The following is a 10,840-nucleotide window of genomic DNA, read 5'->3' as shown; positions in this document are numbered from 1 at the left end:
AATAGTGACGTCATCTCTGTTGTTCTATGACGTGACTATATTTGTAAAATCTGTGTCAGTGACCTCCGTCGTTTTGTTGTTGGCAGTAAATGCTTCTGAACCGATGCCGCTGTTTTTATTATTCTTTTAATAACGGTAACGCTATTTTTCAGGGCATTATCATTTGCAGAAGCCCGAGGTCTTTCATTAACATTAATGAAAGACCTCGGGCTTCTGCAAATGATAATGCCCAGGGCCCGCTTGCACAGAGCAATCTTAGTTACAATCAATCTTAGGCCCCTACAATCAACTTTACAATCACCATACAATTGCCCTAATCCACTTGCACAAAGACGATCTTAAGACATCATGGATTTAAGATCGCGATCTTAATTAAGATCGAACTCTCCAACGTTGGACGTAGAAATTTCTTAAACTCGACTCCTGTCTACAGTTGTCTTCAAGTGCGCATAGCATGCAGCACAAATACAACGTGGAACTGTTTACTGCACACAGATGACATTCCTTCTTTAATCGCACCTTGCAGATTTGTCATGACAACACATATAAAAAAACCCAAACAAACAAAAGAAAAACCCAAACAACCCCAACCCACAAATCTTTGAAGTAAATGATAACGTTGAAGGAAGCAATAACGTAGAAGGTAACATGTATAATCACTCGTACCTCAAGGGTTATTCTCTATTTTTTCTACATTCTAAGTTTTTATGAACTAAACATGTGATACTGCAACCACAGAAATATCATGTTTTATGCAAATACTGAAATACAAACAAATACATTAACAGATTGGGTCTTGAGTTATTGACCTAATAATCATGAAATTCAAAGATTACACATAAATAAAATTTCCTTATGACATAACACCTAAATGTACCATGATTTGCCAGTGACTGTCAGTTGAACATAGTTTGGCATCGATGTCATTTGGAGTAAAATCCCATATATATCCCACATCCATTAGATTTGTAAAGATATGAAAGTGTGACATGACTGTGGGAGTGTTTCTTGATAATTATTTTTTCGCTAGGTTAAAAAAAAAATAACATACCCTAGCTAGTGTATTTTTCCGTTTGAAAAATACTTGTATTATATTTAAAATACATGGATTAAAACTCTTGTCTCTCGTCAGATTCAATTTTTACAAGTAGAAAAAAACATAATTTTGTACTTTATCCAACTGTAGATTATTTCAGTGATAAACTAAGACAAAATCATTAACCGAAAAGAAATATGTGGATATCTGTTCTGTCACTACAGAACATGCATTGTATTTGGGCATGGCAGATTTTACGGCAACGGCATAATCTACAAAGGGAAACCACTCCCATCTTGCGTAAAAACTAAAATTAGCTGCCCTTGAGTTATTGAAAAGGTCATGGCCACTGCTAATCGCATGCAGACCCCTTTCGTTAGATATACTATCCTTTCTTTGTTTATCAAAAAGGTATGGTGTTCATACTTTTCCCAACACTGAACCGGGTGAGAATTGTACTCTATGATATCGACTCGATAATGATGTTGTTCACTACCGCAAATAACGATATTTCTGACGTTAAATCGATGTTGCATTCTCTGTGTCGCTGAAGTGTCAAGGCGAATCATACAGTTTTATGCAATATGAAAGCAATCCCCAAACGCAAAGCTAATTATTTGCGTGAAATTGACACCAACTTGGACGCCATTTTGCTACTGACTACAATGATCTTAGCTCCTTACAATTGGTTCCGACCAATTGTAAGTTTTGATTGTAACTTACAATGATCTTAGCCTACAATCGCTTTGTGCAAGTGGATGGCGATTGTAGCCGGAGCCTAAGATCGCGATCTTAAGGATTTACAATAATTGTAGCTCTAAGATCGTTTTGTGCAAGTGGGCCCAGAAGCCAATTTCTGGAATGTGGATATTACATCTCTACAAGCCACAATTTCAATACGGATGGGACAACATTGCCTAAATCATTTGTCCAATAAACCTCATGCTGCACGTTTGTCCGTAAACCATCAGCAGTCATCAACAGACGACCTGTAGGATTACAGTCTGAGCATGCGTTAAACCACCAACCACTCTGATAATCGACTGCGCAGCTTCCGGAGGGCAGGTTGTCATTGTCGCTGTCAAATGTACTAAACGAGGACCCATTCAGAGGGCTCAGACAATCACCAAGAGGTTGTATGATCGGCGTCCTCACGCCCGAAAATGTAATCCTGTAGCCGTTCGTTTCATCAGCCACACGCGTATTTGTATAAGTTTGCTGATAGCGACTTTCATTCTTCAGCACAACCTCCACTTTCAGTTCATATGAACCATGTTTTGATATGAGATGAATCTTTTCAAGTCCAAGCCAATGGTCACCTGATACATCACCAAAACCGTGTTTGTAGCCGTTCCAGTTTTGGTAGAAATCCACTGAAGACAGGGACCGATATGCAATTGTTGTTCTCCCGCCGAATTTCATGATACAGTTGACCGGAAATGACGTTGGGGAGGCCAGTGGTTTGATGTTGTAGACGCCGCTGGTGTAGCCGTGGACGGAGTTGAAACCCTCAGAACAATCTGTTGCAAGAGAAGCATAAAACATTTGTAAATATGTCCGCCTGTACACAACGGTGTTAGCGCGACATTCCTACCAGAAGGACCGTCCTCTTCGCCATATGGTTGGTGAGGCAGCCTAATTGTTCCAATCCTCTAATAAGATTTCTCAGTTGTAGCTAGCTAAATTCATAATGTAATGTTTACATTACAAGTGAGTGAGTGAGTTTGGTTTTACGCCGCACTCAGCAATATTCCACCTATATGGCGGCGGTCTGTAAATACTCGAGTCTGGACCAGATAATCCAGTGATCAACAACATGAGCATCGATCTGCGCAATTGGGAACCGATGGCATGTGTCAACCATGTCAGCAAGCCTGACCACCCGATCCCGTTAGTCGCCTTATATGGCAAGCATGGGTTGCTGACGGCCTATTCTACCCCGGGACCTTCACGGGCCGTTTACATTACAAGCCAATTCTGAAAAGCCCTGCCATCATGCTCCCGATGTAAAATGTAATGATGACCATGAATAAACTCATTGTCGTGTCGTGTCGTGTCGTGTCGTGTTGACTTAACGATTAAAGCGTCTTCTCGTCAGTCCCTTAAGTCCCTGGGTCGATTCCTCAGCTAGTGTGTGAAGCCCACTTCTTGTGTCCCCGCCCTGGCATTGTTTGGACATTGCGCCGTAAAACCATACTCAGTCAATCGTCGCCATACCATCCAGAGTGCGCCAGTCAGTTTGTATATCTGAACAATATAATCCCAATTATCAATGATGTTTTTGTAAATATGCAAAAATCTGTGGAAAATTTAGTTTGTGGCTAGCATCGCCAGCCTGCTTTAAAAATATTTTAAGGCTCCCTTTTCAGGGTGACCGGCCACGCCCAGGTGTTCAAGGTGTGAACATTTCCGAGATCAATTCCAGACAGCTGCACAGAATACCAACCACACTGCTGGAAGCAGGGCTAGGCCAATCAGTGGCCGAACTGTGCGTCCACGTTCGAATGCAAAAACTGCGTGCACGTCGACCTTACCGAGGCCAGATCCTAACTCATCATCGATCACAACCCCCGACAGCGAACTACTACTGCACCAGGTGTTTCTTGGGCAATGCCATGTAGAGGAATGTTTCAATATGATGATTCTTGCTTTAAACGTCTTTTTCCTCGATAAGATGGACGCCAGCTAGACGCATTCTAGAAGCTGGTGGTATAGATATGACAACACTTTGTGGATGATCAGCTTCTTTCTTTTTACAATAGCTTGAAAACGGTATAATGGAATAAGAATACCCAAACATCGCTATTGTGAAAATAAAGAAGCTGATCAGCCGTACGTTTGGAGCAGGAGTCATGCCATAGATACTCATTTTCGTCCATAGCTTGTTATTGTGGAAGGAATCTTGACGACGCGGCGTTGCGTCGAGACTGTTCTCCAGTCAGTTCTTCTTCCTCTCTTGAGACAGCATGATGATAACTGACTGGCCTTATGCTAGGCCACACACAGCCAACATGACATGTGGCATCAGCAGATTCCACTCCGCATTGTCACTGAGCTCACATCACACAGGCACTGCAGAGTCACTGGAACCCTATTCCGAATACTTCCATCCGTCGTTTGTTTCCTTCCATGCCATGACACTTGCAATCTTGTGTTCGTACTGTGAACACACCAGATACTAACTTTTCTTACCCATGTATTAGTAGTACCCTGTGTTCCCTTTGAATATATCCCCAAATCCTACACATGTGTCTAAATATGACATTTCCTACACATATTCTCTGAAAAACATTTGTCTACTCCCAAAAGGGACTAAACAAAATGTTCTTTGACTTTTCCAGAACATTTATTAGTCGTACATTGTGTTGTTTGTTAACATATACATGCAAAGTCTCTGTGTCACGATATGTGACTGGACAATTATTTTCTGAAAATTTCAACTTTTTAGTTGTTTACCTCAAAATAGCAAATAGACTTTCCATAACACTGTTTGACTTTTCTAACACATTTATTGGTAGTACCTTGTGTTCTGTTTGAAAATATACATAAAAAGGTAAATTTGTGTCTCAATGTGATATTTTAAAATAGGAATTAGCATCGTATTTCAAGGAGGACGCATTAATTAAATTACGTAAACATGTTGAAAACACTCAAATAATTTCCGTACCACGTTTATAGAGGTTTTGTCACGTTTCGACAGGACTATCAGTTAGTAAATGTCTTTAAACTGGCATTGTAGGACATTTGTTTGCCGAGAACCTCTCTACTGAGATTTGACTTTACTAACATACGCGCCATATGCTTTGTAATTTTCCATTGTTAATATAGCTGACCTATGTAAATGAAATTGGGTTTTCAATGTCTCTCAGTGTAGTAATATAGACCTCTCCCCCCCCCCCCCCACACCCGCCCCCAAAAATAACTAAAAAAGAATAACATGAAATAAAATGAAATGAACAAATAAAAATAAAGTAAAATAAAGAAAAGAAAAGAAAAAAGAAAATAAATAAATATGAACAATAACAAAAACAACTAAAAACGCTTCACATTTTGTTTGTTTTTTTTTGTTGTTTTTTGTTGTTGCTAAACTCTGTCTCAGTAGTTTCAAAATGTGAAAACAATGCCAGAGTTCAGAAAACGTCAACCGTGACAAAACAGCATTTAATTTACTTTTTTCCAAGGTCTAGATCTTGTCTGGAACCAGCAACAGTGACATCGAAAATGACATGGCATCAACGACAATTCGTTTAGCGCATTTGTACCCATTTTAGGGAACCAAACTCAGGGCGCAAGGCGCTCCAAACTTTAACATCTGTGATTTGCTACCACGCCGCTCCAGTTTGTGTGTATCAACACAACCGAAATGATTTCTGAAATGTCATTTCATGCACGTAATTTAAGTTTCCATAAACAGAAGCAGGCGAGAGAAACACCCACCTGTCATTGGTCGCTCACACCGTGTACCCACGTGACCATCCACGCAGGCGCAACTACCATCCGCTTTCAGGAAACCGCCATTAAGACATTTCACCTGTCGTACCTGAAACAACAATGATGGTGATCAATAAATCCATGCTCGTCGAACGTATGTCATGGCTTACAGCAAAACAAAATATTCAAGAAATACACTTTGACGGAAAAATCGATTTGATAATACAAATTGTGTGACTGTTCGTCCTTTTTACCATTCAGTTTCAGACATATATTCCATTCATGTTTCGGACTACTCATCTTAGCGTCTAAGCTTTTTATAGCCTTAATGCGGTTACAGATACTGGTGAAACCTCATGGTAATAACAAAGAAACCCCCAGGTGTATATATATTCGAAAGTTACTGTCTGGATTAAGACGTCACTAGAATCATCGTAAGAAACGTGTCAGCTTCTGTTCACATGAATATGTTAATGCCTATATCGCGGACGACTTACGTAACACTAAAACATATCGTATGTATGCAAGATCTAGTTAAGCAGAGAAACGTATTAAAATAATAGGATTTCATATTCTGAAACATTAAAGTTGAAGATTTATACTGATGTATTGGGGGTTTTTTTTACAAAAAAATAAAGTCTACACTGTTATCTAATTTCCAGATTATGACGTTAGCAAAATGAAATCTTTGAAAGATAAAACGCCCTTTCAAAAAAAAATTAAGTAATAAACCAACAATCCGTTACAAATTTTGGGGTTGTCAGATTTAAAGAGGCTCTTTTTACAACGATATTGTGCTAGCCGAGTAATTCTTTAAAAATACGGATGCACAAAGTGAGTCATGCCAGACCTGGAATATCCTGAGAAACATTTGTATGTTTCCTGCATCTTGGGTTATCCAAATATATGAAAAACCACTTATGTCAAGTAAGTGACAGACATCTGAAACTCGTGTATGTTTACCATTTTACAAGTTTTTGAGGAATAAATAATACTGGTGAGGTATGATGGTGTGATTATATTCTTGATGATTTTAAACCAAACTTTTCCTGGACCGCGTGTCTGTAACCTAGAACATACACACACACGCATGAATTCATTCATTGAGTTAGCATGTGTAAAATCTGAACTCACCTTTCCATAATAACTGAAACCGACAGCATCGGTCATCTTGGAGCAATCACCACCATCGAGGTCATCATTAAGGTGGCAACTCCGCTTGAGTTTGTCATGTTGGAAAGATTTGCACAAATCACTTTCAGCACACAGGGAGGCACACGTGATTTTACTGACTCCGTTAGCCATGCTATACCTATACTGGCTCTGAAGAACCTTGCCTCCACAAGCGGAATTATCAATAAATTCTTCAAACCGAAAGTCAATACTTCTTGCAAGAGTTAGAAAAAACAGTGCATACAAACTGTGGATATTTCGTTTCATGATATTCGAGTTCTTTCGTAGTGATGCTCCACTTACCTCATCAGGTATCTTGTACCGTTTACAATGGACACTTTCAACCAACGTTACTTGTGCAGTAATCTATCTGAGGCCGTTACCAGTTAATCATTCATATGTATTGACGATTGGTGGAATTGCGACGAGGAGGAATCAATTACAAAACCAATTTGCCTCTTCGGCGGACAGCACCCAGCGTTGCAAGTTCAAATGTTTTATGCGTTCACATCCCGTACATATCTCGGTACATATGACGTACTCCTAGAGAATGATATTAGCAATGGTACAATTTAGTCAACGAGAAAGGTTGTCATGATGTTTTCGTCACCAGCGTCAAGGTTCACATATAGTCATGATTAAGTCACGGGGTTATATTCAATCAGTATACACATTAACCTCTAACAATCTAACAACCAACGCTATATTCCTATTAATAGGTGAACTTTCCCATAGACGCGGATACCTTTGTGTCTCTGTATATGCGATGCTATGTCATATCCTTACAAACAGCTAACCACAGACCTGTGACAGCGCATCATTGAACAATCGTTCTCAATAATGGGGTGCAAATGTTTCCACCGCCATGCTTCTCTAAACATAATTAGTAAATGTTATTACCAGTATGGCTGGACAATGATATCAGTCTGCCCAACATACATCTTTCATAGAAAGTCCAATAACCTCAAAACTACATTTGTTACAGCAAAGGTAATAGGTTAATTTGAAATGTACGTTACTGTCGCTGGTAGCAAACCTTTATTTTATCCCCCTCTTGTCGGACAAACAACATGAGCGAAGCACTACAAGCTAGAGTAGATAATTTGGCGATATGCCTTCAATCGGTTGGAAAGTCTGAACGACAGACAAGGTACAGATTATCGTGTAGTTGACAACCAGTACCCCGTGTAATGCCAGTGCCTAATTTTTAGCTTGACATGTGCATGTGTAGAAATAAAAGCATAATCTTTGAATGAATACATTTCATGTTCACATTTATGGTATTTGTGATCATCTAGGACTTCGAATGTTTCTCTGCATAACATATCACAATACATAGAAAATGTTCCATGTGTGGAGTGAGTGAAATGCCCGTTGCCATCGCCGAAGTATGTCAGATAGAAATAGAAAAAAACTTAAAGCTTGTGTGTGGTGACTGGTAAGTTACTGAGTGATTTGACAGAGAATGTATTCTCCGTTACTCAAATGTTACTGAAATGTTCGTTACCAGATTATTCGAAACTGCGCATGCGGCTTATACTGTTTCAGTTATCACATGACAGATTTCATGATGTCTCTTGAATTGCGAGAACCGCCGCAGACATAAAACTGAGAGCCATCTGAGGTAGCAAGTAAAATTGTAAGGAGCGTTTCATATCTAACTAAAACAGTGACACCATCACTTACTGGTAGTTAATAGTCACGCTTGGGAGTTTACAAAATAATGTCATTCTGGATTTGATAAGACAGACTTACAGAAGGGAAATTGCTATAACATCAACAACAACCACAAGGAGTATTTCATCCTAGTGACGGCTATTTCTCTCGTTTCCATTAAATTAAAATTTAGCTAGAGTTCTATTATTTCCAGAATGTTCGTCTTATATCCAACACTTACTGTATCATTATTTGAAATTTATACTCCCAAAGATTGAATGATACAAATGTTACGAGAGTGTGTTTTTTGTATAATCATTTATTAGGTGATGATTATGGGTCACAGTTCGCATCATATATGTTCAAACAGTGCATTAGTATTTTAGCGGCATGCCTTTTTTATAGCACTCCAGAGTTTCCTCCCTTGACTGGTTGTTTATCTTTTTGACTTCCGGTTATCGAGAAAATTCTAACTGAATGGCGATACAGCAACGCTTTGCTAGAATGTTCCCGACATTGGGTCAGTATAAATATAGGCTGGTATCATACTGGAGTTGTGTACCTCTGCCTATCACCGTCTGTTTGTCAACATCATCTGATCTACAATCTACATTCAAAATTGACACTTCATGCCTAACTGCTCTCTGTGGAAATAAGCTCCACACAGAGCAGTATTTCTGGTCTTACTGTGAATACCAAGATTTTGGTGAGTGAATATTTGTTATTTGTGACACATTACCTTAGTTTTGTGACTCAACTGCATTGAACTAGAAACCTGTTTTGTGAATCATTGTAACTTGCTCATAGTTTGCTCAGTGTATTATTCAATATGTTAGGCTTGTCTGTGTTATAGTTTGCAGGTTCAAAGGGGATTGATACCTTTCGTCACAGCAATTTATTACCCTTAACAATAAGTAAAATTGAGAAAGTTTACTTTGCTGTCTTTAAACAAATACAAGTTATGAAGATAATGTTGATATTTACTTTGTATTAACGAATGCATCCAAACATGCTTATTAATTCTTTATATTGTTTTCAGTTTTCATTATCTTGAAATTTGCCCAGTTTAAGTCTATCTGAGGATAAGGAAATGACATGACTTAAAATGTTCGTAACCTGTATAGTGGTTTATATCTAGTGGTTAGAAACCTATTAAACCATGTTTCCTCCTAAAATAGACAACATACCTGTTACATGATTGAACTTTCAGACGATTTGAAAGTAGTTGTCACTTCGTGGTATTCTGCTCCACCTGCATCTTGCGTTTTTAAAGTTTCCTTTCACACTGTTTGTTCAATGTTTACAAGTTAAGTATGTTGGGATTGCACAGCACTTGCTGTGAATGATTCAACCATAGAACACAGCTGGTAAAGAAACATGCATTTCCAAGCTTGGTAAGGGCCATGACTGCTTACAAGGTGCGTGTTTTACCGGCTTAAGTGGTTATCTCTTGTTGTTAACGAACAGTTCAGTGTTTAGATTCTTTTCTTTATACCGTTTTTTAAATCGAGATGTCATAGTTTGAAAATAGAACACTCGGAGGGACTGGCACATATTAATCGATATATTGACAGGCTGTTGGTTTTGTCCGTCCACATCAGTCTGTCAACTGAACTGAAGCTGCTGCATGCATTAGTCCTGTCAATATTGCGAGACATGGACACTTACAGCAGAACTGCAGAGAAAAATCCAATAAGTGGAAATGAGATGTCATAGAAGAGTACTCAGCATCTCATATTCGAAACACATCACATCACAACTGAAGCTGCTGCATGCATTAGTCCTGTCAATATTGCGAGACATGGACACTTACAGCAGAACTGCAGAGAAAAATCCAATAAGTGGTAATGAGATGTCATAGAAGAGTACTCAGCATCTCATATTCGAAACACATCACAACTGAAGCTGTATGCTGACCACAGTCAAGAAAAGAAAACTTTGATGGTATGGTCATATGACAAGAGCCAGTGGCCTGTCGAAGGGACAGATCAAGTTGGAAGAAGAAGAGACGGGCAGAGAAAAAACATTGGACGGACAACATTGCGGAGAGGACAGGGAAGAGCTTCGCAACGACCCAAGCCCTTGTCCATGACCGTCAGAGGTGGAGACAGCTGGTGAAGCGTTAAAAAATGCAGCGCCCCCTACGACCCCGGGAAGGGGTTGCAAAAAATAATCCTGTAACTTGTGATATCTAAACTGTCCTGGCTGTGAAACTACTCAACACATACATTTTATGTTGAAAGAGTACAAGACACAAAGGTTTGTATTCGTGTACTTACAGTTAAGCCAAATTCACGGGAGTTCACCCATGGCCAATATCACTAAAATCGATCAAAAGTTGTGTCAGAAAAGTTCCATTATGACATGCTGATTTTTTCTGCACCCATCTGTTTGAAATTGTTGAAAACTGCACTTTGGAAGAAAACGTACTGTGTAGTGAACGTTTACTGCAGGTTAACTGTGCTCTTCAGGAGATGTGCAGGCTGAGTGTCTGGTTTCACGTTGCAAGTGCTGAAGAACATTCTTAGCATCGGAGTTTTAACC

The 10,840-nt window shown here is 39.2% G+C and overlaps 1 protein-coding gene across 1 annotated transcript; it reads right to left on the bottom strand.

Annotated features, from left to right (window-relative positions):
* Positions 1-1,906: 1,906 nt before the first annotated feature.
* LOC137294388 (fibrinogen-like protein 1) lies at positions 1,907-6,772 on the bottom strand. The gene is made up of 3 exons (XM_067825391.1): positions 6,602-6,772; positions 5,474-5,576; positions 1,907-2,556 (listed from the first exon to the last, which is right to left on the bottom strand). Exons 1-3 carry the CDS (start codon positions 6,770-6,772, stop codon positions 1,907-1,909), a joined length of 924 nt encoding a protein of 307 aa, XP_067681492.1.
* Positions 6,773-10,840: the final 4,068 nt, after the last annotated feature.

The sequence above is a fragment of the Haliotis asinina genome, chromosome 8, assembly GCF_037392515.1.
Source record: "Haliotis asinina isolate JCU_RB_2024 chromosome 8, JCU_Hal_asi_v2, whole genome shotgun sequence".
Classification (NCBI taxonomy): domain Eukaryota; kingdom Metazoa; phylum Mollusca; class Gastropoda; order Lepetellida; family Haliotidae; genus Haliotis; species Haliotis asinina.
This window is presented reverse-complemented; position numbering and strand designations above follow the sequence as displayed.

Bases quoted from the DNA above. Each gene is read 5' to 3' on its own strand.
- LOC137294388 (XM_067825391.1), bottom strand. From the start codon at position 6,772: ATGGCTAACGGAGTCAGTAAAATCACGTGTGCCTCCCTGTGTGCTGAA. The intron at 5,577-6,601 runs GTGAGTTCAGAT...TTGTTGTTTCAG, and splicing joins GTTTCAGTTATTATGGAAAG to GTACGACAGGTGAAATGTCT. The intron at 2,557-5,473 runs GTGGGTGTTTCT...CTCTTGCAACAG, and splicing joins GTGTGAGCGACCAATGACAG to ATTGTTCTGAGGGTTTCAAC.